This window comes from Lepidochelys kempii, chromosome 8 (assembly GCF_965140285.1).
Source record: "Lepidochelys kempii isolate rLepKem1 chromosome 8, rLepKem1.hap1, whole genome shotgun sequence".
In the NCBI taxonomy this organism is placed as follows: domain Eukaryota; kingdom Metazoa; phylum Chordata; order Testudines; family Cheloniidae; genus Lepidochelys; species Lepidochelys kempii.
The window spans coordinates 31,688,459-31,715,033 of NC_136387.1; the positions used below are offsets into that span (position 1 = coordinate 31,688,459).

General features: G+C 42.5%; 1 protein-coding gene across 10 annotated transcripts; it reads right to left on the bottom strand.

Moving 5' to 3' along the window:
• KCNMB1 (potassium calcium-activated channel subfamily M regulatory beta subunit 1) lies at positions 1-25,206 on the bottom strand. 10 transcript variants are annotated; one of them, XM_073355971.2, is made up of 8 exons: positions 25,057-25,206; positions 23,095-23,213; positions 15,402-15,571; positions 12,852-13,047; positions 7,915-8,145; positions 6,192-6,289; positions 1,466-1,512; positions 1-132 (listed from the first exon to the last, which is right to left on the bottom strand). In XM_073355971.2, the coding sequence occupies exons 3-8, from the start codon at positions 15,536-15,538 to the stop codon at positions 23-25; spliced, it is 819 nt and encodes a 272-aa protein (XP_073212072.1). In that variant the 5' UTR covers positions 15,539-15,571; positions 23,095-23,213; positions 25,057-25,206; the 3' UTR covers positions 1-22. The 10 variants fall into 10 exon arrangements, with proteins under 10 accessions (XP_073212072.1, XP_073212070.1, XP_073212069.1 ...); XM_073355969.2 differs by having other exon boundaries at positions 24,946-25,206; XM_073355968.2 differs by lacking the exon at positions 23,095-23,213.
• Between the last annotated feature and the right edge of the window lie 1,369 nt (positions 25,207-26,575).

Sequence of the window (26,575 nt, forward strand, 5' to 3'; positions counted from 1 at the left end):
TTATATAGTGCTACAAGCCTTCTTAAGCACTGCTGAGCGCTGAGATCTTCTCTTTCTCTGCAGACAGCCTGCAATAGCATAGATTCTTAACCCTGTCCCACCAATGTACTTCAGCCATGTCAGAGATGCCACCTATGGGGTAAGAGGGGAATTCAGCCTCTGTGCCTGTTCAGTCATTGGGCTTTTTTGCTAAGATTGCCATCATACATGCTAATTGTCAAGGAGCAACTGTCCACTAGGAATGGGACTGAGGCCACTGATTCACTTCATGCAGCTAGTAGATAGTAACTGCTGAACTAGGCATATTTGAACCAGTGACTAGAGAGGATATTAGTCATATCCCTACATCAATCTTCCAAGACTGGCAGGCCTCTTGACCCTGTGATGTTTACACAGGTACCAGTGATATCAAAAATGGATTTCAAATTTAAAGCAAGATTTTTGCAAAAGAGCCAGGTTGATATTTGACCTACATATACAGAGATCGTTCCAACAGAAGAATAAATTTTAACAATGGGATGCTTTAGCAAAACAGCAATGAAACAATGTACTCATCCAACATCTGTTTCTTTCCAAACATTTATCTTGCAACTGCTTCTGGGACATTCCTTTGGTGCCTTGTGCAGTCTCATTGGGCTTCTAAAGTACTTGTATGAAATTATTTTTTAAAGACTAAGCCACACATTCAGAGCTGCCACACAACTCTCATAAATCTGATTGCATTTAGTAGTTCTGATTATTCAATCGCAGCCTGTGTTTTAAAATTACTTGTGATATGATTCATATATAAAAGACCTGAACATTTACAAGCAAAGGTAATTTTTTTAAGGATTTCATCATAGAATCATAGAATATCAAGGTTGGAAGGGACCTCAGGAGATCATCTAGTCCAACCCCCTGCTCAAAGCAGGACCAGTCCCCAATTTTTGTCCCAGATCCCTAAATGGCCCCCTCAAGGATTGAACTCAACTCTGGGTTTAGCAGGCCAATGCTCAAACCACTGAGCTATCCCTCCCCCCCCAAATACAAGATAAGCACAATTTGTTATTGTGCTTATCTTGTATTTCATTTGTTTGCTAAAATTGAGATGCTTCCAGGCCACGTCTTCAAGTCCTTACTCCCCACAGTTGGCAACAGGTTTCAAAATAGTATAGCTCTCAACATGCTGAGCCCTTCTGAAAATCTGGCCTAGACTGTGGATGGTGAATGCTTGAAAGTGTGGTCTTTAATATTCAATATCACACATACAGCCATGGAGGAAAGTAATTTGGATTAAAAGTATTCTTGTTTCTTTACTTTTGTGGCCAAGATTCTTGAACGTGCCAGTATGTTGTCACTCCTGTTGAAGGATTTATTTTTTTAAACCTGGTAAATGATATTTCTCCAGAGAGATGTAGATAAACAATGAGAAACAGAAAGAGCTGTATTTCTGGTCTTTGTTTGACAGCATAATGAATATCCTTACCCATACAGTAGCGTGGTTTCTTTGACAGTTGTCTCAAGACATTTTCACTGGAAGAAACAAACATTTGAAAAGTGGTACAGTACCTTCTGTTGTCATTTAGGGAGTCTGGTTATTTGTATTTATTCAAGAATATGTAAGACTTTTTCTTAGGAATGTGGGAAAGAGCAATTTGTCAATCACTTGACTTTCAATCCATTGTCTCAGATTAAACTTAAATTTTCTTTATTGAGGAATCTTTATGTAGAGCATAATAGGAAATGATGTGTTTTTTCCCCCTTAGTCTGTGTTTTTCTTGACTGTTCCTCTTCAGGGAAATAAACTGCAGTCACCACTTAAATCTTGTGTTCACTGCCTTTTTCCCTTGTGAACCCTTTTGTTTTTGTTTATGTTTGTTTTTAAAAAGCCTAAAAAGGACACCTTTGTATGCTGTAACTGCCCCTAACATGACTTCAATACAACAAAAGTGACCGTCAAGCGTAACTTAACTACAGCCACACAATGCAAGACAACCCACTGCCAGCAACCCAAGCAACTCAAAGGCCTCACATTCTTACAGTTCATCTCTGTTTATAACTGCTTGTGGGAGAGCGCATGTGGGAGACAGATTTACACTGCAGTGAGCCCTGAAGGTCCTTGGATGTCCATCTTGTACCCTGGTCCTCAGCTTCTGGGTAACTTCCTCTGTGGCCTTCATCTTGGGTTGCTACCTGAGAACAGCTGCCTCCCTCACATCTCCCTTATAGATCAATCTGCATTCCCCTGTGTCAATTCTGTGGCTACTCTGTCTCACTCCAGCGTACTATTACCTACCCACCATATTCCCATCCTTTAATACCATATGTGGTATTTTCTGTCCATCCCCTTTATCAGAAAACATGATGGCAGCTGCTGGAAACTCTTTCTTTCTTTCCTCCCTCAGAACAGCAACTGAAACAAACCTGAGGATTTTACATCTATTATCCCGAGTGCCCAGCACTCCGTATAATATAGATTGTCTTGTGGGACCTTAGTATTTGGATATTAAATGGACTAGAACCCTAGATTGGTCCCAGCAATTTCTACTTTTCCCTTACTACTAACCCCACCCCACCACAATCCTGAAATCATCAGTTTTCAAAAAGAGAGTAAAGATACTGTGTCATCATGCAAATTAGCCTTGTGCTATGCGTAATCTCCAGGTAACTGAAGTCTCCTCCAGACTGGCTGCTTTTAGTAGCTGGTAGTTAGATAACACCTACTGGTAAGATTTTTAAGTCTGTGGTCAGAGGCAGCCACTGGCAGGGTGCTGGTCCCTTCATAGCTGGCTTCCTACTAGCTGAGTATCTCCAAGATTCCCACAAAGAAGGCAGCACTGTTGCTTTTCCTATATTGCAGCATGGTATACTGAGTTAAAGTGGAGCAGAGTACTAAATCTGCTGTATCCAAAAAGCATTTGTCATGTTTACAGGATGAGCTGTGCTTTAGACTCCTTCTCAAGTGCACCTCTCAGGTGACAGCGTAGCTTCCTCCTCCTCTCAGGGGTAGAACCCTGTGATCCAGACCCTTTTGGACTGGATCTCTGGGCTGCAGCCCTCCCATTTTCCAACTGTGTAACCATGACAGGCCCAACTGTCTGTGGTACATGCCGGAGAACTTCTCTTTAGGAATCTATGACCAGTGGTTGATTTAATATGACTCAAAAAGTTTAAACAAACTTACTGTTTATTTCCCCAAAGGAACATTACAAGCTGAGAAAAGGGTTAAAACAACAAAGGCCTATGCACCAGGATCTTAGCTAAACCTTATCCTTTCTTGGCAAGTCTTTGGTAGGTTCCGCTCAGTCCAGGATCACTACTTCTGGACTGGGAGAAATAGACTGGGCAGTTTTTATCAATCAGTGTCTCTGGCAGCCTCACCCCTACTCTTCTTTACTTCCTTCCCCTCTACGCAGGGTTTTTAGCAGTTTAGAATCCCTTTGACCCAAAACTCTGGCTTTAGGAAAATAAATGTGTTGACCTGGCTGGAGCCAGGTAAGTAGGCATTTTCTTGGTTAATGTCCTCCATTGTTCTTGGGATTTTCTCTTAGAGGTATGTTGTTTCTCTTAGTTTTGTTTCCTGCTTGTTCTCCCTAATGGTTTCCTTTGATTTAACTCCATGCAGTCAGGGACAGCAATATCACAGGTGTCAACACATGATATTCATATGAATAATAGATGCCCGTCTTATTCTCCACAGCATTAATCAAGCTCATTTGGGATTTTCTTTTAACAATGAATCTGAATCAATATGTATTATGCGATTGGTTCAGGTTGTTGCCATTATGCTCCTGCTGTTTTGCTAAGCAGCTTTTCTCGGCACTTGCAGCATCTTGGATTTCCAGTTGGCACTTCCCTCTTTGAATTCATTTTCCCAGCTGAACTGTGAATTATTCACTAGTCATTAAGAGTCAGTGAGGAGAGGTGCCCTTGTAAGCAAGCAGCACATGGAAAATATCAATGCACAGTGTCGTATTCACTGCTGGCTCTATCAGGACTAGCACACTGATTGCTAAACGAATCATTCTAGGGATGAATTCTGTGGGGCTGTCTTTTGCAGAAAACCTTCAAACAGAGAGGTCCTATCTTCTCTATATGGAAAACTACAGACTACATGTTCTGTTGGTCAAAGTGTTCCCTCCCTCCACTGTTATGCACTGTCCTGTGTCAGCTATTGAACTCTCTCTCTCATTGTTGTGTGCTGTGATAGTGAAGGTGATTGGAACAATTTACAAAGGATTGTGGTGGATTCTCCATCACTGGCAATTTTCAAATCAAGATTGGATGTTTTCCTAAAAGATATGCTGCAGTTCAAAGAGGAATTAATTCAGGGGAGTTCTATGGCCTGTGCATAGAATCATAGGGTTAGAAGGGACAGCAAGGGTCATCTTGTCTAACCCTCTCCCAAGATGCAGGATTTGTTGTGTCTAACCAATCCAAGGCAGATGGCTATCCAACCTCCTTTTGTAAACCTCCAGTGAAAGAGCTTCCACAACCACAGAAGATCAGACTAGATAATCACACTTGGCCCTTCTGACCTTGTAATTAATGATTTTTTTAAGGAAGGATTCTACAAAATCTGTGAAATGTAGCTCTGTTTTTATTAAAGTGATTGTGGACTTTGCAGTAATAAGCCACTAATGTAAGAGGCCAAATAGCCCTAGTGCTGTTGCAGCAGGAGGCATAGAGATGGCTGTTGTGATTCACCGGAGAGTAAGAAGCTACAGCATCATAGCTGTGCAGAGGATAGAAAGATGCTTACAGAAGCTATAATGTAACTTGTCAATGTCTTAAACGCTTTCAGTTTTCATTGCAAGCTTTTTCCAATTAAATACAAGCTTTGAAAAATAACCCATGCATTTCACTTTTGCCAGAATTATTTAAAAATAAAAACAGACTTCTGTGATGCCATACACCAATTTGTTTTTCTATGGCAGAATGTCAGGTTTCTGTTTTTTAAATCTGATCTGAAATACCACACCCTAAAAAGCAAAAGCCCACTCTGAAAATGAATGAGAGGCTGAAATTGGAGAAAGCTCACCACTCGTACATGTTAGTAATTTTATAGTGAGTAGGAATGGATGAGTAAGCTGGTTCAGATGGAATCAGAACCAACCCAAACATCCACCCTAATCTCCAGATGAGCAAAGAGGAAAAGGTTCCACAAAGTTGGGCTAACTCTGTGAGGATATGGATGCTATATATGTTTTCTTGCATCTTTTGTACTTTCTAATTTCAGTTACAGCACCTCTATTGGGACCTTGCTGTGTGTGCATAGAGGGGTGTAATGAAGGAAGAGAGAATTTCTCATGTGACAGTTCTTGTTGTTTGTCTAAAACAGATTAAAGAAGCATAATTGTGATCATGAAATGAATATCCCCAAATGCCTGGCCAAAACTGATCTCTAACTCTCAACAGTTGTTCAGTGATTCAGGGTGAACAGTAGAGCCAACTCAAGTTGTTTTTGAGGTGAACATATTAAGCGTCTCATATGTTTTCCCAGAGATGAGCTGCCAGAAGCTGAAGAACCGGTTCCAGTCGCTCCGGGTCTTCGGTGGCACGTCCTTCAGTCGCTCCGAGTCTTCAGTGGCACTGAAGGACCTGCCGCCGAAGGCCCGGAGCGAGTGAAGGACGTGCTGCCGAAGTGACGCTGAAGGCCCGCTGGGTGAGTAAAAATTCTCAGGGGAGCTTCCCCAGCCGAGAGCTCAGGTGGGATGAAAAGGACACAGTTTGCCCACCCCTTTAACAACCGGTTCTAAACCGGCTTCAAAATTTAACAACTGGTTCGTGCGAACCGGCTCCAGCTCACCACTGTGTATTCCCTACTAGCGTGCAGGAGGCACTGGGTGGGTGGCTGGGTGGGAGGGAGGGGGAGGAGTTGATCAGCATGGCCTGCGGACCCCAGTTTGAGAAATGCTGTCATACTTTACAAATGTTTTGGTTCATGTTAATTTAATTGTGGTGAGGAGAACATCTGGAAAATGAATTCAATACAAAGATCTTCCACATCTCCCTGACCTGGAGGGACCATCCCATTAAAAATAAGAAACAAATGCATTCTCCATGGGGATTTCATCTTGACTTCCCCTACTGAGGATGCCAGCAAGGGTGCTAATTGCAAAGGTGTCTTTTGTGAACACTTGTCCACAAGGACTTGAACTCAGATGCCGAACTCATGGTATAAACATGAATAAAGAGCTGATGGTACTAACTTGTATTCAGCTGGTCTGGTTTTGAAGCAGTGGTCTAGAGAGTAAAGGCTTGTATGTGGTCTCTGATTGCTTCCTGACAGTGTGCTCTTGTCACTGATCTACCAAGAAATTCAGAAAAGACATTGAACAGGCTATAATGTGTGGAGGGGTTTTTTATTATTTCAGCATGCATCTTGTACAGTAAACAGTAAGGAACTTTACATTTCAGTGAGAGTGGGGTTATTTTTTCCATTGGTGCTTGGTGGTCTTAAAACCTGCAGCTTAGTTCTGATTTTTTTTTTCTTTTGAAGCTGACACATCTGTTCACAGAACACATGATGAAAGGACCTGAGCTTAGGGTTGCCAGGCATCCAGTTTTCAACCAGAATGACTGGTCAAAAAGGGACCCTGGCTGCTCTGGTTAGCACCGTTGACTGGGCCATTTAAAAGTCCAGTGCACAGCGGAACGGGACTAAGGCAGGCTCCCTGCCTGCGCTGGCTCCGCAGAGCTCCCCGGAAGTGGCTGGAAAGTCTGGCCCCTAGGTACAGAGGTGGTCAGGGAAGCTCCGTGTGCTATCCCCACCCTGCAGCGCCACCTCCACAGCTCCCATTGGCAGGGAACCATGGCCAATGGGAGCTGTGGGGGCGGAGCCTGCAGGTGCGGGCAGCATGCACCACACAGAGCCACCTGGCTGCGCCTCCACCTAGGGGCCAGCCACTTCTGGGAGCAGTGCGGAGCCAGGGCAGGCAGGGAGCCTGCCTTACCCCTGCTGCATTGCAGACTGGGAGCCGCCTGAGGTAAGCACTGCCTAGCTGGAGCCCGCACCCTGAACCCCCTGCCCTATGTCAGAACTCTCTCCTGCACCCTAACTCCCTCCCAGAGCATGCACCCCAGCCCTGAGCCCCCGCCCAGACCTCATACTCCAGCCCCCTGCCCCAGATCAGAACCCCCCCACACACACACTAACTCCCTTCCGCACCCCTATCCTAGCTCTGAGCCCCATCCCAGAGCTCACATCCTGCATCCTCTCCTGCACTACAACCCTCTTCCCCAGCCCTGAGCACACTCCCAACCTCACCCCTTGCTCCACCCCAGAGCAAACACCACCAGCTGGAGCCTACACCGCTCCAGCCCTGAGCCCCCTCCTGCACCCTGAACCCCTTATTTCTGCTCAGAGCCTGCATCCACAGCTGGAGCCATTACTCCCTCCCGCACTCCAACCACTGCCCCAGCCAATGTAAGTGAGGGTGGGAGAGAACGAGTGACAGAGGGAGGGGACTGGAGTGAGTGGGGGGTGGGGCCTCAGAGAAGGGGCAGAGGCGGAGCCTTGTGGAAGAAACGGGGCAAGGGTCTTCAGTTTTGTGCAATTAAAAAGTTGGCAACCCTACCTGTGCTATCCATGTCAAGAGTGCTAGTCAAACACAATACACATGGAGTACTTTGGATTCACATTGTATACTGCAGTGAATTGGAAACTGAATGGAGAGCAACGGTCATTTTCAGGGAACAGGCCATCAGTGTAGGCATCAGAGAAGTCCCATGGTAATATATGGTATATAAACTCAGACAACATATCTCTTCTCTAGAACTCTGACCACTGAACCTGGTACATTTTAAGAATTACAAAGTACAGACTGACAAGGCAGAGTGTGGGGGAAAAGGAACTTCATCTTGTTTTGTTGTGGAACATTATATGTTTGTTTTGTATTGCCAAGCAGAAAGTACAGAAATATATTGACTGACTTTCACCATGATGATAATCAGAACTCCACCAGTCAACATAAGGGAAGGCCAGAGGAAAGCGAAGAAAAGGCCCTTTGGAGGATATAGCCTTATTAAAATGACACTTGTCTGTCTTTGTTCTGGGTCATAATAACAAGGGAAAGTCTGATGCTTTCGGAAATTTTCTGCGGCGCTTTCTATTAGCGTTTTAACTTCTTTGTCGTTCTTCAAGTTTTGTGGAATATAGGAGCACTAAAATGAGAAATCAAGATACTTGTTAGAGCAATTGTTCTACTGCAGGATGTGCAGTGATGTGAGACCTTTCTTAAACATCACTTTACTAGTTCAAACAAAAGGTTATGTGCACATCTGAGAGTATCTCTAAATATTGTCTTGCCGTTACCTTGTCCATCCCCTACCTATCTGTTGTTGTCTCCTGTCGTACACTGAGCCCCCAATCTTGCAAAGGGTTACGCACACATGTAACTTGATGCATGTGAATAGCAATTTGGAGTTGGGATGGAATTTTCCCCCAAGGTCAGATTGGCAGGAACCTTTTTTTGCTTTATTCTGAAGCATGGGATGTGGGTTGCCTGGTAGGATCATCTGGACATATCTCACCTAATCAATTCTCTACCATTGCAGGGGCATCAGACATTGGGAACACCTTAGTCCCTCCTGTTCTCTGTCTATGGCACACAAATAGTTCAGTATCCTGATGACTGGAATGCTTTCATCTAACTAAAGACAGTGAGTTCAAACTGAGGGGTATCTGGGTGAACTTTAGTGGCCTGTGGAGGTCAGCCTAATGATCTGATCTAATGGTCTATTCTGGCCTCAAGCGCTATGAATCTATGAAAAAGTGTTGTGAGAGCCAACGGGACAGCTTCTGCTCTTGGAGTGAAGCCCGTGCATAATTTTTTACAAAGCTCAGGGTCTTAGATTTTAAACAGAGACAAGGGCTGTACTTTTTCTGTGAGTGGACAGCACCTAGCTCTGTGGCCCTTGATCCCTGACTGAGGCTTCTGGCACTGCCACAGGACCAATACATTAGTACAGAAATTCCTAAATGGGCTTGGCTGGAAGGGAGCAGAGACAGTGGAACAAAGGTACGTCACTGCTGATAGGGCTTTCGCAGTCATGAGTTAGTCTACCACTGCTGCCATGGAGCATCTATCTTGGGGTGCTGGAGTAGGCTAAATTCCAATTATCCAAGAGTACCTGGCCAGTATGTGAGTTACTTCAGTGTGCGCCTCTCTCTATAATTAGTGAAAGACGATGACCTACTTTTTCACTGGGGGAGAAAGTATTTTAATTGGTTACACTATGAAACAATTTTGTAGCTTTCTAGTGCAAGAAATAGATAGTGATCAATGTTATTTTATTTGTATTAATGTAGTACCTATAGGCTCTAGCTGTGATTAGTACCCCATTATGATAGGTACTAAATCACACACACCCAGTAAAGGATAGTCCCTGTACTGCAGAGCTTGCCATCTAACTAGGTGAGACAGAAAAGAGCTGAGATGGGAAATGAAGTCAGGTGCATTTGCTTTCTCATTGTAATACAGGAGTTCAGTGGCAGAGCAGGTAACAGAGCCCCATTCTTCTGAGCGTCTATCCATGTTCCTATCCATTGGGCTCACACTGCCTCTCAGAGGAAAGGTGTTGCTGGATTCTTAATACAGCTGTCTGCCGAGAGCCATTCTTTGTCTCTGTAACTGCCTAACTTAATGGACAAAGGGAGAAAGCAGAGATCAGCTATCCAGTCATACCTTCCTCATGGACAAGCAGGGGGCTTTCAAATGTAATTGGGAGTCCATTTAAAGAGGTATAAAATCCATTCATTGCTCTTAGAAGACAGTTTGGCAAAAACTGTGCCGACAGATTTAATTTATCAAAGAAATTATACTTCTGTTCAGATTCACAATGTTTATTGCACCATTCATTAGCACCCATTAAAGTGGGTTGGCTAAAATAAAAGCCCTTTCCCCAAATCCCAGCTATGAGTTTGGAATGCTGACTGACATTAAATTACTGGAAATGCTATTTATTTCAGAGCATTAACCCACAAGCCATTTTGAGGTACTTGCAGTACGACTATTTTCCATTTCTGGCATCTTTTTTCACCTCTTGAGTAGACAGTGTTTGTGGATCAGTTTAGCCTGACCTGGAAGTAATTTTAAAATTTCAGCTGTCGAAATGCAGAAGCTTTATCCCAAAACCAATAACCTAAACAAATGTAATGTAAACAAAATGAGATTTTTTCCCAAGGCAACAGTGACTACGACCTGAAAGAAAACCCTCTATGTGCAAAAATAAAATTGGCCCCATAAAACAATAATATTTATCTCACTGCAAATGTATTCCTAGATGTTTCAGGACTTCCCTCTGATAGAGCAAGGCCTGAAGAGGAATTCCAAGTTCATGTAGACAGGCTGAAACTAACCCCGATGCAGAGATTCACCTTAAAGTCTATGTACCATTAAAGGTCCATGTAAGTCTCATAATAGGGCTTAACTGGGGTTTCTCTGGTGCATAAGGACTTGTTCTGGCCTCCTACAGAGGGATGAGTATCACGCACTATGCTGAATATTGGACCCTAAGAGTCAACCACTGTCCTTGAACTTGCTCTCACAGACTGCCTTATGGAAAGGAGAGTATTCAGTGTACTGTCCCTAAATGTCTGAGATTCCCTATAGTTGGAGTTTCACAGGGGCAGAGAAATTTCCCCCCCAAAGCTAAAGGTTTTGTATGTTTACTTAATTTTTAATCTTGAGATCTTAAATCCACCTCAAATCTGTGAAAACCATTTTAATTTAAAAGCTAAACTCACTACATTTCCAAAGAAGTGTTGACCAAGCCTCTACATTTAAACACATTTTTTTCTTCTTGCTATTACTTGTGTGCATAGCCCCTGTAATTTTGCCTGCAAGTAGCAATTCTGTACAATGAGATACTACATGTAGCTTTTCTACAGATCTTAGAATTGCCATATGTTTGAACTATAGAGGAATATAGACCTTGTATTTGCAAAGCTTGCAACAGCCTTTGAAGATTGACCCTCCGCATTTCCAAATGCTCCAAACTATCTGCAAGTTTAAATCCCATCGTGCTTCATAATGTTTAATATATATTCTTCAGTCTTGAAGTGGACTTTGAAGTGATGATTGACCCAAGCTGCTAAAGTCAGATATGGAATTTTCTGAAGTCTTGTAAGAGTCAAGGGCACCTGGCATTTTGGTTTGGGTCCTTCTCTTATTTTGATGATGTACCAAGGAAATAAAAATCTCCTAAACTAATCCTTACTGTTTTTCTTACGTGCACTCTAGTAATTCTGTGCTTTTAGCATTCAAAACTCTCTCTACTCACAACACTCTAATCTATGTTTCTTAGTCAAAAGCAAGTACAGGACAGCATAATGGACTGAAGACATATCTACAGCAATCCTACACTTTCTGCCCACATCTCACTTTAAACCATTCTGCAATGTATGAAATGTCAGTCTTTCCATGAAACTGGCAGCTCATTCACATATCATACAACCGGACACAGGCATTCTCAAACGCTCACATTTTTTGCTTCCTATCTTATTTTTTCCCTTATTTATTCCCTCTTAAAGATAGCTTGCTGAGTGAAACCATGAATTTTCACTTCACATGCAAGAAATATTTCAGTGAATGTTCAGGAACTCGCTGCAGGGTGATATTTTGCTGTTTCTAGGGTTGAAAATGTTTCCCTCCCCTTCACTGAAAAAGGTGTAATTCTAGAGGTTTGGTTCAACTTGCTATAAAGATGGGGACAAATTGTAGAATTCAGGCCTATATTCTGGTTTGGGTTGTGAACATCCTAAAGTTCAAGGGTGCTTGGATCTGAACATTTTGGTTTACACCCACCCCATGAGAGTCGAGAGCTTGTTTTTGTGAAAAAAGTAGTCACTGAAATCTTCCCCGTGTTTAGGAACCACATTCAACCCACATCTTGTTGGATGTTCTGAAATGGTTGCTTCACTTCCAGTGGCAGGCTGGGGGACCAGACCTTGCCATTTTAAAAACGCTACAAGACAGTTGATGCCAGACAGGCGCACAAGTGGAGGTATTGGAAATGACATGAGGACATGTTTGTTTCCAGACTGCCATCCCAGGTTAGACCTGCCAAGTTATTCAAGACTTTGGACACTCCCTTGAAGTGAAGCTGAATTCCCAGCTGTCAAGGTTCCCACAGCCCTTCCTGGAATGGAGCTCCACCATTATACACGGTGCAACCTCTGCCAAGGTTTTGTTTCAGTAACACTCCCATCTATTCAAGGGTATTTCCAAGCTCAAGTTTCTGTTGCAACAGTGGGTAGAAACAGTTGCAGATTACACCAAGAACAAACCCAGCTGCTGGATTGGGTGCCCACATTCCCAGTTTATTGACTCCCACCTGAGGTGTACCAAACCCACTGGTGTTTCATGTTCCCAAACCTCCACCTTTCCCCCCTTCTACCTCCCATCTTATTTCCTGTATTCCCCAAATGGGAGTGAACTTTAGGGCTCTGTTTTTAATCAGGGCCACATTTAACCTCAACCTACCCCAGGGTTATTCAACAAACGCTTGGGCGAACCACACATGTTGATCTATTCCTCTAAATTGTGCTTCAGCGTGCAGAGATTTATGTATATTTTATGCTTATAAATGTTTAATAGTTATTTTTGGTTGATGTAATTGCTTCTCAAATATTACCTTAAATATGTCTGATATTGCATTTATAATACATGCCAAATTTGTCCTCACTCTGAATTTTTCAACATTTGCCTTGGTCTAAGCAGAAGCATTGGCATGAAGAAAGACTAACAAGTCTGTGCTCTATTTTCAGTTAATTCACTAGTGCTTTGCTTGGTTATAAAAATAACCTGCTGAACCACACGTGACAAATATCAACAGTGATTCTGATGAATACATTTAAATCCCAATACCTTGGGATTTCTTTCTTGTGTTTCTTCGGTATGATAGAGCATAACCTCTTGTCCTGAGAAGTTCAAATCAACCAACACCTCTAGACAAGGATACTGGAAAATGTTTTCATCGCCTTCACCATTGTTGAACGAGCACTGGACTTTGTCCTTGATGTTGGTTTTGAGCAGTTTGCACGTAGTTTCTTTGGTCCAAACACTATAAAACAAATCATACTGCTTTTAAATGCTTTGTTGACAGCTTTTTCACAGCATGATTCTGTCCAAGCACTGTTGACAACTTTTCCACCATAGTGGTGTTTCGTGTGTCATTAAGCCGTCAGCAGTATGGTGGGCTGGGGGTGTGGATAGAGTGTGTATTCAAGGGCTCTGAGCCAAACCCAAACAGACAGATAGGGTGGGTTAGGATTAGAGGCAGTGCACAGAAGATATGGATTTTTACTCACCCATTAGCCATTCATTGGATGGATTTAGAGGCAGATTTTATCTCCCATGCTTGGATGTGTTGGAAGTTGGCACCCCCAAAAGAACAACAGAAAAACTAGGGTTTGTTTGTGTGAATTCTAATACTGGTTGGTAAATATTTTAAATGTGGATGCACGTGTTTTTTTTTTCTCTGCACTTGCAGAGACCTGAATGAAAATTTGACCTTGTACGTATATGTTCTGAAATACAGTTTAGCATATTAGAGCTTTAGATCAGGGGTGGGCAAACTTTTTGGCCCGAGGGCCACATTGGGGTATGGGAATTGTATGGCAGGCCAGGAATGCTCACAAAATTTGGGGTAGGGGTGCAGGAGGGGGTGAAGGCTCTGTGGTGGGGCCAGAAATGAGGAGTTCAGGGTGTGGGAAAGGGCTCCGGACAAGGGCTGGGAGTTGGGGTGTGTCGGGGGGTGTGAGGGCTCCAGCTGGGGATGCTGGGGTTGGGGGTACAGGAGGGTGCTTTGGGCTGGGACCAAGGGGCTCAGAGAGCAGGAGGGGGATCAGGGCTAGGGCAGGGGGTTGGGGCAGGGGTGCAGGTTCTGGGTGGTGCTTACCTCAAGCAGCTCCCGGAAGCAGCGGCATGTCTCCCACCCGGCTCCTATGCAGAGGCATGGCCAGGCGGCTCCACACTCTGCCCCATCCGCAGGTGCCACCCCTGCAGCTCCCATTGGCTGTGCTTCCTGGCCAATGGTCACTTGGGGGTGGGCAGCGTGTGGAGTCCCCTGGCTGCCCCTATGCGTAGGAGCTGGAAGGGGGACATGCTGCCACTTCCGGGAGCCACGCAGAACCACAGCATGTGCAGAGCAGGGCAAGCCCTGGATCCTAATCCCAGGCAGGAGCTCAAGGACCAAATTAAAACATCTGAAGGGCTGGATGTGAGTTTGCCTACCCCTGCTTTGGATGCTTCAGAAAAATAAAAAACCTTTTAACTAATGTTTGGTAACTCTCAAATCCTATATTTACTGCAGGTTTTCACTTCTTTGTCTTTATTAAGAGGGTCATTTGCATGATTGAATACATAGGATCTTTGCACGAGGCTTTCAGCAGTTTTTTTTTCCTAAGCATATCACTGAATGTTGTTAACAGCTGTGGCAAGCTAGGAACTTCATGGCTATAGTTATGCTCCACACCGTGGCCACTCAGATCTTCATGGTGAAGCAAGGATAAAACTTTATCAGCCTGATCCAGAAGCCCCAAGCCCCCTACCTTGGGTGCTAAAACAGGATCCTAGCAACAGAGGACTTGTGTGTATGTGTATCCATAGATATAAATCTATTTACACAGAAAAATCTGTCCATAAAGAAAACAAAAATATGCACGCTTACTGGTATGATATCAAATTAGAAATTGAACTGTGGACCTCTAGACCCTAGCAGGGACTGCAACCAACTTGTGTCCTTTGCAGACTGATTGGGCATTTTCCCATGGTATGTGGGGGTTGGGGGAGAAGAGAACCTGTAATTAGCTCTGATGAGTGGGTTACACTAGTTCATTACAAAATGCTTCCAGTGGTTAAAGAGTTAAAGTTTAGGACTATGGACCTGGCTTATTTGCCAGAGGTCATACATTCTTGCTAGGGCTGGTTTGAATATATTCATCAAAACTTTTTTTTAAAGGGAATATGGCTTTTAAACATAAACTATTGTTGTTGAAGATTTGCAGTGTTTTTTGCTAAACTGAAAAATGTTTTTCAAAACCGAAAGCCAAAATGTTCTCAGTGAAAACCTGAAAAATTCTGTGAGAAACATTGACCAAAATAAAAGTTTTTCCCTTTTTTCTGAAACTTTCACAGAAAATTAGAATGCATTTCTGGATCTGCTGTGATTCTAATCCTGAAGGGATGTCTTCCTGTGTCAGATGCTTCCCCATAACTCTATTAACTATTCATGATTAACAGCTTCCCTCCCCACTTCATGCTATCTAAAATCAGCTTGTAAGCTCTTTATGGCAGTATCCTTTGATTTGTTCTGTGAAGCACCTAAGGCACTTTTGGGCTCCACAAAAATAATAACCATGATAACAACAGAAAAACACAGGCTGATGGTTATAACAAAAGAATAACTGCAGTTACCTGTTCACGTAGGATGGCATAATTGTGATCCCAACAAAAAAGTACATCATCACTGAGCATGCAACCATTCCTAGTCCCAGGCACAGTGCCCTGGTCTCCCCTCGCTTCTGTGCAGTCACCAATTTTTTCCCCAACATGATTTAGTGTTATGGATTCTGAAATTTCTTGTTCTGGAGTGAAACATAAAAACAGGGGAAAATGCAACCAGAATCATCATCAGATTTAGTATTAGATTTAATATAAACTCTTAAGAGGCTTTGATTCAAGATATTGCAAATCGTGAGGGATTTAGGGGAATCTGATCCATTACAGCTCCTCACTCACATTAAAATTTAGAAGGCAGTCAAGTAAGTCCAGTAAAAGAAAATACTGACTCCAATTTTTTTTTATAAAAGGCTCTGGAGGTGATCCCGGCAATTACAAGCTACTAAGTCTAACTTCAGTACCAGGCAAATTGGTTGAGACTGGAGTAAAGTATAGAATTATCAGACACATAGATGAACACAGTTTGTTGGGGAAGAGTCAACATGGTTTTTGTACAGGGAAATCATGCCTCACAATCTACTAGAATACTTTGGGTGGGGGTCAACAAGCATGTGGACAAGGATGATCCAGTGGATACAGTGTACTTAGATTTTGAGAAAGCCTTTGACGAGTTCCCTCACCAAAAGCTCTTATGCAAAGTAAGCTGTTCTGGAATAGGAGGGAAGGCTCTCTCATGGATCAGTAATTGGTTAAAAGACAGGAAACAAAGGGTAGGAATAAATTATCAGTTCTGAGAAAGGAGAGAGATAAATAGTGGTGTCTCCCAGGGGTCTCTATTGGGACCAGTGCTGTTCAACATATTCATAAATGATCTGAAAAAATGGGGAAACTGTGAGGTGGAAAAATTTGCAGATGATACAAAAGTACTCAAGATAGCTAAGTCCTGGGCAGACTGCGAAGAGTTACAAAGGGATCTCACAAATCTGGGTGACTGGGCAACAAAATGGCAGATGAAATTCACTGTTGATAAATGCAAAGTAATGCACATTGGAAAACACAATCCCAACTATATATACAAAATGATATGATCTAAATTAGCTGTTGCCACTCAAGAAAGATCTTGGAGTCATTGTGGATAGTTCTCTGAAAACATCCACTCAATGTGCAGCGGCAGTCAAAAAAGCAAACAATGTTGGGAATTATTAAGAAAAGGATAGATAATAAGACAGGAAATATCATATTGCTTCTATATAAATCCATGGTATGCCCACATCTTGAATACTGCATGCAGATCTGGTCATCCCATCTCAAGAAAGATATATTGGAATTGGAAAAGGGACAGAAAATGGCAACAAAAATGTTTAGGGGTATGGAACAGCTTCCATATGAAGAGAGTAATGAAACTGGGACTGTTCAGCTTAGAAAAGAGATGACTAATGGGGGGGATATTATTGAGGTCTATAAAATCATGATGGGTGTGGAGAAAGCAAATAAGGAAGTGTTATTTACTCCCTCTCATATCACAAGAACTAGGGGTCAGCAAATGAAATTAATAAGCAGCAGGTTTAAAACAAACAAAATGAAGTATTTCTTCACACAACGCGCAGTCAACCTGTGGAACTCTTTGCCAGAGGGTGTTGTGAAGGCCAAGACTGTAACAGGGTTAAAAAAAGGTGGATAAGTTCATTGAGGAGAGGTCCATCAATGGCTATTAGCCAGGATGGGCAGGAATGCAAAACAATGCTCTGAAGTGTCCCTGGTCTCAGTTTGCTGGAAGCTGGGAATGGAATTGGATGGATCACTTGATTACTTGTTCTGTTCATTCCCTCTGAAGTACCTGACATTGGCTACTGTCGGAAGACAGGTTATTTGGCTAGATGGACCATTGGTTTGACCCAGTATGGCCGTTCTTATGTATTATACTGTGTGAAATACCCAGTTTGGCAAATTCAGCGCTACACAGGGTCATGAACTATGTTCCCTCTAAGCTGTGCAGTTGGATGTCTGCCCAGGAGTGATTCAAGTGCCACACACTTGATTAGCAGAGCCGTGCACATCCAGCAGCATGTGTTCAGCTGCCCCTATCCCTGCTGCTTGGCAGCCATGTTGCTCCTGCCCTCTGCCTTGGAGCCCCTGCTGCTCCTGGAACCCTCCCGCTGGCTGTGCAGAGTGGTGGGAGGGTTATGCTGATGTCCGGGTGTCCCCCTCCCTCTGCCCCATACTCGGGTGAAAGTAAATTAGAGGACTTACTGGTCCTGAGCAGGGGGAGTGGCCTCAACCTGGAAGAGGCAGGGCCTTAAATCCCCGGGCCCTTTAAATCTTGATTTAAAGGGCCTGGGGCTCCAGCTGTGGTAGTGGTGGCTGGGAGCCCGGGGCCTTTTAAATCACCCCCGAGCTACCAGCTGCAGAGGCGGCTGGGAGCCTTGGGGCTCGGGGACGATTTAATGGGCCCAGGGCTCCAGCTGCTGCTACTGCAGCAGAGCCCCGGACCTTTTAAATCAGTGAGGAGCCCTGGGGGCTCCTGGCTGCCACCGCTACCCTGGGGCTCGAGGCTCTGGCAGAGATTTAAATCCCTTTAAATCCCTTCTGGAGCCCCACCGCCACTACCCCAGGGCTCGGGCAGCAGGGCTCCAGCAGAGATTTAAAGGGCACCAGGATGGTAGTGGGGGCTGGAGCTCCAGGGCCCTTTAAATCCCCACCAGAGCCCCGCCACCACTACCCCAGGGCTTTAAATTGCAGTCTGCGAAAGCCGGTCCCGGTAAGGCACACTGGCTCTTACCGGTACGCTGTACCGGGGCATACCGGATTACTTTCACCTCTGCCTGTACTCCATCTCTGCAGAGCAGGGGAGAGGGGACAGGGCTCAGGACTCTGAGCAGGAGAGGGTCTGAGTGAGTACCTTAAAGAGACAGCGCAAGGTCTCTTAGAGACTTCCACCAGCAGCCAGCACACACAATCAATCTCTCTCTCTCTCTAATAGCACATGTTCTCTCAGAAACTTCCCCAGCTGGCAGCATACACACTGTTTCTGACTGTATGTGTGTGTGTGTGTGAGACACACACACACACACACGTATTGTTGTTGTTATTACTTCTTGGTACTTCCTGCAATGCACATATGTTCTCTGTAATTTTTTACTTTCAAAGTGCTGTTATTTTAGGTTTTTGACTGGTCTATGCATTTTATAACTTTTATTTCTCTCTTACACTTAAAGTTAATTCTTTGAGAAGTGAGTTCTAAAATGCCTAACCTGTCCTGGAGTAATTATCCCTAGGGTAACTTTTTAAAAATATATATTATATAGTGGTTTTTTTTTTAAAATGTCTACTGGTGGCACACATCCTCACATTACCTCAGTGCACATAAAATTGATTCCGCACATGGATGGAAAAAAATAGAGGGAACATTGGTCATGGAGGGTGTGAATGGATATATATTCTAGGGTTGTAAGAACAATTGGCAATAAAATGTGAAACCTCAGGAACGGTGTTCCCCTAAACCTGCTGTGGTTAGGATTGGACAGTGATTTAGACATTTCTACCTAGTCAGCACCGGCATTCAATTAATTGCTATTGCTGGTGGTAGTGTGACAGTGGGGAATGTTAAGAAAAATGCTAATCTAGGTAAAGTATTAGAGTTCTTCTGTACAATGGACTGAATTTGGGGGTTTGGAGTGTTCTTATCCCCCTTTGTTAAATAGAAGTCTAAATGATAACCTCACTAATACTGATGATGATTTCTATGGAATTGCAGCAATTGAAATTAATGAGTTCTAAAAATTACTGCTATTCATCCATATTCTCTCTGCCAGTTTAGCATGATTGATGTTTAGCAAATAAGAATATATATATATACACACACACACACACTCCCAGCTGTTAACTGCAGCCATACTGCTCTTTCGTGTGTGTGTGCGTGTACACACACTCCCAACTGTGAACTTCCAAATTATACTGGTGATGCCCATCAATGGCATACATATTTATAATCTATATGCATATGCGCCATTGATGGGCATCACCAGTATAATTTTTTTAATGGAAATAGGGTGTAAACCACACTTGCAAAAATCATATTTTCAGCAGACTGATAAGATTTGTTGGGGTAAGAGACAGTAGAGAAGTGGGGTGGGGGAATAATCCAGCGGGCTGAATTAAACCCACCTAGCCCCAGTTCTTCAGTTTGTTGCACATGGATTATCCTTGAATCCATACCGCCTCATGCTGATGTCACAGAGTCTCTGTGGAGGCTCAAGGGTTTGCCTAGGTGGTGTCAACTGTGAGCTTAGAGCAAACATCTTCTAGTCAGAGTTTAAAAGAGGCAGCTACTTACCATGTTCATCAGTGATGGATGGGTATAAGAAGGGTTAAGGCTCAGTTTTGGCAAGCGGAGGGACCCTGATTCAGCAAAGCACTTAATCATATGTTTAAATCTATCCCATTCAATAAATCACGAAAGCACATGCTTAAGTGCCATTGAGGTTTAACATCAAGGTGAAGTCAATGCCTAAGGCTGAACAGGTGCTCATGCACTTGGCTGATTAGGAATGAACTGGTGAACAGGAATGCAAGAATTATTCCACAGTGAAGGGCTAAACCACAGAACTGTTTTGTTGTTTCTAGCATTTTGGCCACAATCCTTTGATGAGTTACCCTTAAATAGGTGCCTGCCTCCCACCCCCGCTCCCAGAATCCACCGGACTTCAAAATGTCACTGCAGGAAGCATTGTCTGGAGAAGAATAAAAACCAAGACAATTGCTGTGGTGAAAGGAACTTTAAAGATGCCATCAGCTTTTGAGAGGAGGAGCTGAAGAAGAATGTGATGATATTAATATGTGGCTTTCTATTTTAATTATCTTTCAATCATTCAACCATGGCAGTATTGTCATTTGACTGGTTAATTTTGATAGTCAAATGACCAGATATTTGGACAGTTAAGACTTTGCTGCTGTTAGAAAAATAATTTTATAGCAGCCATTAGTATTAGCATGGTTACTAACAACAACTATATTCTCTCATGTGATTTCATTGATGCTGTTATGTTGATAGCACAGCACACCCTGAGGTTAGTGGAACTGCTGGGTGGGGGTTTAAGTGGGGGAGGGTTACAAATATTGAACAAAGAGATGATTGGTGTTCTAAGGTCTCTTTGGAAACATAATTGTTCCTCATTGAGTAATAGCATTTAGTTGCAGTATGGAAAATTTGTTCAGTTCAGTATAAAATTCCACCCTAAAAAGGTATTTAGACCCATTGTGAGCTCTGCTAGAGAGACCAGCTTTGAAGAGAATCAGTTCAATGAAGTTCAAGTACAATTTGTTGAGGTTCCTAATCAAAAAGCATCTTCTTCTTAAATTGACAATTGGACCCACAAACCATATCTGATTTCTGAGGTGTGGTATGGTGATGGCACTACATGCAGCCATATGGGATTCAGACCTTGGGACTGCTATCAGACTTGTGCTCCCTTGTCCTACAAACCCATAGCCCAGGCACACACACTTCAATGGCAGGATGCCGATGGAGATCAGTGAAAATCAGAATTTCCATCCTTTCGGAAATTCTAACATTTCAACATTTGTTTTTATCCTGAAATGGGGCAAAGTTGAACCATCAGTTTTTTTAATGGAACAAAAGTTCCCCAAAATTTTGACTCAGACATGAAATAAAACACTTTGTTTTGAATCAGCTTGACAATAAACTGCACCGTGCGGCTTGGACAGAAGGGAGACTGTGGTGCAACATGAGAGATGTAGTCTGGCCACGGAACCTGGCCCAGAGAAGAGAATGAGGATGTGGGGAACCCAAACTGCAACTCCCAGGAGGCAGTGCTGTACAAACTACTGATACAGCTTAATGATGAACCAACACTAAACAAAGTGCTTTGGTTCAGTTCAACAACTGAAATGTTTCAATTCAGGTCAAACTGACCTGCCACAAAATATTTTGATTTGATTTTTCTGATGGAAAGCCAAAAAAATTGGCAAAAGTGACATTTTTCTTGCATTTTCTACTGAAAAAATCCTTTTGTTGGAAAATTCTTAACCAGCTCTATCAATCACATGGAATTCACCCATATGGTCCTAACAGAGATCCCTTTTCAATGAGTCAGGAAAAAGTTAAAGCACCCGGTGCGCCCTCCCTCCTCCCCGCCAATAGAAAATGACTTCCAGAGCCAAAATGTTGCCATTTGTGCCTGTTAGCAGAATTACAGTGGTTAAGTATCCATCCCAGTTACACTGTGAGACAATGCAGGAGACCAATCCCCTCATCATATGTAAAACAAGAAGTTATTGCCCTGGGACTATTAACCAAAGAAATAATGCAATTATGAGAACTGTTAATCAGTAGCTCTGTCTCTCTCTTGGGATGTCTGCTGCATCCATTAATTTGCACTTCTCTTGCACCTTTCATCTAATCATCCCAAAGTATTTGTCAGTTTGTTTAAGCCTCACAGCATCTCTTGAAGCTAGATAGCTAATTTACACAGTGGTAAACTGAGGTACGGGAAGGCTAAGGGGCTTGAGCAGCGTTACAGCAGCCAGTGGCAGAACAGGAAATACCAGATTTCTTGACTTCAGTTCTCCTATGCTAACTGCTGCACAATCCTGCCTCTCAAAATTCCCAAAGCAGTTCAGATACATTTCTGCTCCACCCCAAAACAAACAAATGATAAATTATGCAAGGAACGTTAACAGGAAAGACTCCTCTAAAACCATCAGACAGCACTTCTACAAGCACCATGTGATGGGCCAGATCCCCAGGCAGCGTTATCCAGAGTAGCTCCATTGACTCTTGTGTTGCTTTCACCTGTTTATACCAGCTGAGAATCTGGTCCCTAAAACTGAAAAGTTCCTTTGTCCCTTTTTTATGCGTATAAATTGAGTGAGTGGATGAAGAGATGATGTAGCAAAAATTGTAAAACCACACTTAGCGTGTATATAGAAACCCCCCTGAAGAAAAGCTGGGGATGTAAGATGGGACAGTAAAGTTCAGTGACATTGACCTGATATACTTATTTTTTTAAACCCCTTGCGTATACAAATAACCATTCAGATGTTTTACTAGTTCTTGTTAATGATAAAAACCCTCCATTTTCTGGTTTGGAAGACAAATGAAGGTGCTCTCTGTGCCTGCACACGTGCGTCTGTACACACGTGTGTAGAAGGGTGATATTACGTAATATAAATTTTCCCACTGTCTCCAAAGAGTTAATTATGGCACATCATAAACTCTGATTCATATTTATGTTCCTTATTTTATTCTGAACTATTCTATCAGGAGCAACCTCAAAAAAGGCTAATTTCTAAGTGTTTCCTCTACCAAAGTTAGTAAATATTTGACAAATGAAATATGAAAAATTTAATTGGCCTGGGAAGAGTTACTGTTTTAAATCTGGAGACACTGAAGGGGAGCACATGTGGATTTAAGTCCTGCTTCAGTGTAGCCATAATTCTGAAGCTGCTAGGGTGCCTCCATAACTATTAGGAAAATATAAGCTTTTCATAATCCCCCCCTGCCAATCTTTTTGTTCCGTCTAGTTAAATTATACAGTACATTCGCTGTACAATGTCAACGTATAATCACCACGGTGACAGCCGCTGGTGATAATACTAGGGATGGGTTTGGAGCTGAATACCCAAATTTGATTAGTAGACTTTTTATCTTCGATGGGGAAACTCCCCCCTCCTCCTTTTCTTCAGGGACCTTTTGTTCCTGTGACCTTCCTTGATTAAGGATGAAACTCCCTTCCTGGTTAATCCATGCTGCTCCTCGATTTGATGCAGAAATCACGAGTGATAAGAGTCCACAGCACTCACAGACACCTGTCAGAGCAAAGAAGGAGAAATTGACCTCCTCCACTGGCTCCCTTGGTGAAGCCTCTTTAGTGTGGAACTGAGGTAGGCAGTAAATACTAACAGAGTTAATCGCTAATAGAGGAACCTTGTCCTGCACCATTCATTGAATTTCCTATAAACATTTAGCTTTTAAATGAACAGCGGCTGTGGATGTTATATTGCATTACACCAATGTGCGTAGTGGTCATTTGGATCTATGATGATTAACTAATAATACTCTAAATAGGCCCTGACCTAATAGCCTCTAATTTCCCTGAATTACACAGCTGCTCTGTGAGTCTGAATTTAATCAAGAAGCCACTTTGAGAGCTGTTTGTAAATAGCCATCTATTTATTATCTAAAATGTTAACTCTTTAACAGCCATCCGGTTTTATAGCCCTTGGAGTACTCTGTTCTGGCCTGCATTAAAAAGAGAAGTGCCACTTTCCCTGGCCTCCTAGGAAGAAGGCTCCATTTAGTGACCTCGGAGAGATTATTGCCGGTTTATTGGTAATGCAGTTCATGGATAGAATAAATAACAAGTAAATAAGGAGAAACAATCTGTATAGAATCATAGAGCCATACATTCAGGTAGGAGTCGTTTGTTTCTGTGTGTTTGTGTGTGGTGGGGGGCTTAACTCTTGACAGCAAAGCTATTGGAGCCTGTACAGTCACCAGCATCTTGAAATGGAATTATGGACCCATAATTCAAAATGTGCTCTCTTGTTTTTAGTGTATAGATTTTTAAACCAGTTTGGATCCTTTCCCTTCCATGTACTGCCCTCTGGCCTACTGTGACCTCCTGGCCTGCTCCCCACCTCATGTCCTGGGCACCTTCATGTAGTGTGTCCTGGCTTGGGTATTTGGACTGATGTTCAAGATTTTGGACTGATGTTCAAATTTTCCTTTCCCTACTTTTGCATCTCCAAGCCCTCTTTTGCTTGCTAGTCTCTGTTAGATTGTTTTGCCCATAATATTGAGTCACAGCAGTCCCCATTCCTGAGAGACCCAATTACAACCCCTTGAAATCAAAAGTAAAACTATTACAAGAAAGCAAATTAAGTTTCCGATCCCATTCTGTGTATCTGGTATTTACAGTAAAGGGTGATGCTGAACCAAAGGAGAAAAGACACATAGTTTTATATCTCCCCACCATATAGAGACCTGGGTAGCTAAACCACTACCAGTTTATACCATGTTTGACATCCATGGGGTGTAAATTTGATAATGTGATTAAAGCATTATTCACATGACAAAATTAGACTGGAGGAAAAAGCTGGATATTTCTTATGTCAAAAACTGTAAAGTAGGAGTGAGATGTCAGGGAGTAACAATTGGTTAGCTCTGATTTCTAATGCTTTATATAATAATTTGAACAACTGCTCTTATTCAGTCTGGTATCTCTAATGTATTTCTTCTGAACACTCCCTAATATGATTCTGCACCCTATTTGGCCATTTGAGACTGGAATTTCAAAGAAGTCTGAGATAGGTGCCCAGTTCCCTTTAAGGCGCCCAACTCCCTTAAGCTCTTTGAAAAGCCCAGTCGCAGTGCTCCTGATGCTAAGGACATTTGCTAATAAGTACTGGCCCTGAAAGAGCAGCAGTTCCCCCACGTTGTGTTATTCACAAGCTATTAGCATCATGCGAATTGAAATATTGAAATAACTTTATGATGTATATCTGAAAGATGAAAACTAGATAACGGCTTTCCCCCTACCTTAAAAGTTAGCTGTGTGTCCAGAAGCGGTCCTGTATATTTATAAAAGCTGTTTCTTCTCAAAGGCTGTCCCACACATTCCTAAGGCAAAACTTTCTCAGTGGTACTTACAGTCACTGGCAGATGCTGCTCTTTCAGAGTCTTTAGCTCATGACATAGTTTCTGTTGTTTAACTGATTCTGGTAGGTGAAAACCTTTCCACACCAGTGATGAAACAGCAAAACCTAGAGTTAAAAGCTTTCCCTTCCAGGACTCCTCTGGGTTTGTTTTGCTGTGGCTGAACTCTGAGCTTATTTCCCTATTATGAAGATTACTGTTACCATAAATGGTAAGGTATGAATGGATGCAGTCCTTTTAAGATTAATTGCTGAAAAGTAGAAAGCCACAATGTTCAGAGGCTTGACTCTCGTTTCCACTAAAGCTCCTTTCCTGTGCTCTGGCCATGTAAAGGTAATTCAAAGCAGGTCTGCTTATGTTCTCTTTACACTGCCAGGGCACTAGAAATTGACTTTAGTATAAAAGAGAATCGGGCCCTTTGTGTTCAATCTAAAAGTAATGACCCTGCTACCAATGACAGTTTTTTTTAAAAAATGATACATTACACCCATGGGCAAGAAAAGTAAAGTAATCTGAACTTGTATTCACTATTCTGAAGTTAGCTAACTGCATTTAAGTTTTATTTTTGGAGTTAAAGGAGCCTGATCTTTTCTAAAGATCAAAATGCCAGGGCTGTACGTAAAAACTGAGCATGTGATTACTGTTGCATATGCAAGCAGTGCTCTAGAGGTAGATGCCTATCTGGATCTCTACATGCACAAAATTTAGATGCAGAATTGCACTATGTGCGTATTTAATATACCACACAGTCATGCTTCGCTTCGTGATATTTTGAAAATTAGGCCTTCAGAGAATTTAGACAAGTAATAAGAAACATATTGATTCAGAATGAAACGAGTTCTACACACAATCAGCATAGTGCAGACAGCAGTAACACCAGCCTTCCCTTCCAATGTGCCTGAGTCTTAATCTTGGAAAGTCATGCTGAGTTGACACTTTCAGGAAGAGTGCTTTAGTGGCAACAGTGTTGGAAATATTCTTTTTTATGTTGACACCTTATTGTCCAGTAGGTCTTGAGTTAAGTCTGACAATTCTTTCCACATAGGCCACAGAAAAGCCACCAGCTACTAATCATTTTTTGTTTCCATTGATTTTGGTCAGAGTTGAGCTAATGGACAATGGCATTGCAGCAGTGTAAATCAGAGCAGAGTTCAGCAAAATCAATTTTTTCTTGTAATGCTTTTATCTAACTCCCAGTGTGATGCTATAACTTAAAGGATGAATGTGAGACTTGGAAATATAAGCAGGGAGATATTAAGTAGGAGCAAGAAGGTGGTTTTACTTCTATACACAGCTTCACTGAGACTATTTCTGGATTACTGTGTCTAGTTTAGGTGTCCAAAAAGATGTTCAAAAAATTGGTTCAGAAAAAAGCTTTAAACAATGAGGTCTAGAAAACATGCCTTCTAGTGAGAGACTAAAGAAGCTCAAACTACCGGTATTTAGTTTATCCAAGGTGACTTGATTATGACTTAGAGGTGACTTGATTATGGTCTTCAAGTATCTACATGGA

Coding starts and splice junctions, on each gene's coding strand:
- KCNMB1 (XM_073355968.2), bottom strand. CDS start 15,538: ATGTTGGGGAAAAAATTGGTGACTGCACAGAAGCGAGGGGAGACCAGG. Junction 8,146..12,851: donor CACAAGAAAGAAATCCCAAG/GTATTGGGATTT, acceptor TTCTCATTTTAG/TGCTCCTATATTCCACAAAA. Junction 133..1,465: donor GAAACCACGCTACTGTATGG/GTAAGGATATTC, acceptor CTTACCCCATAG/GTGGCATCTCTGACATGGCT.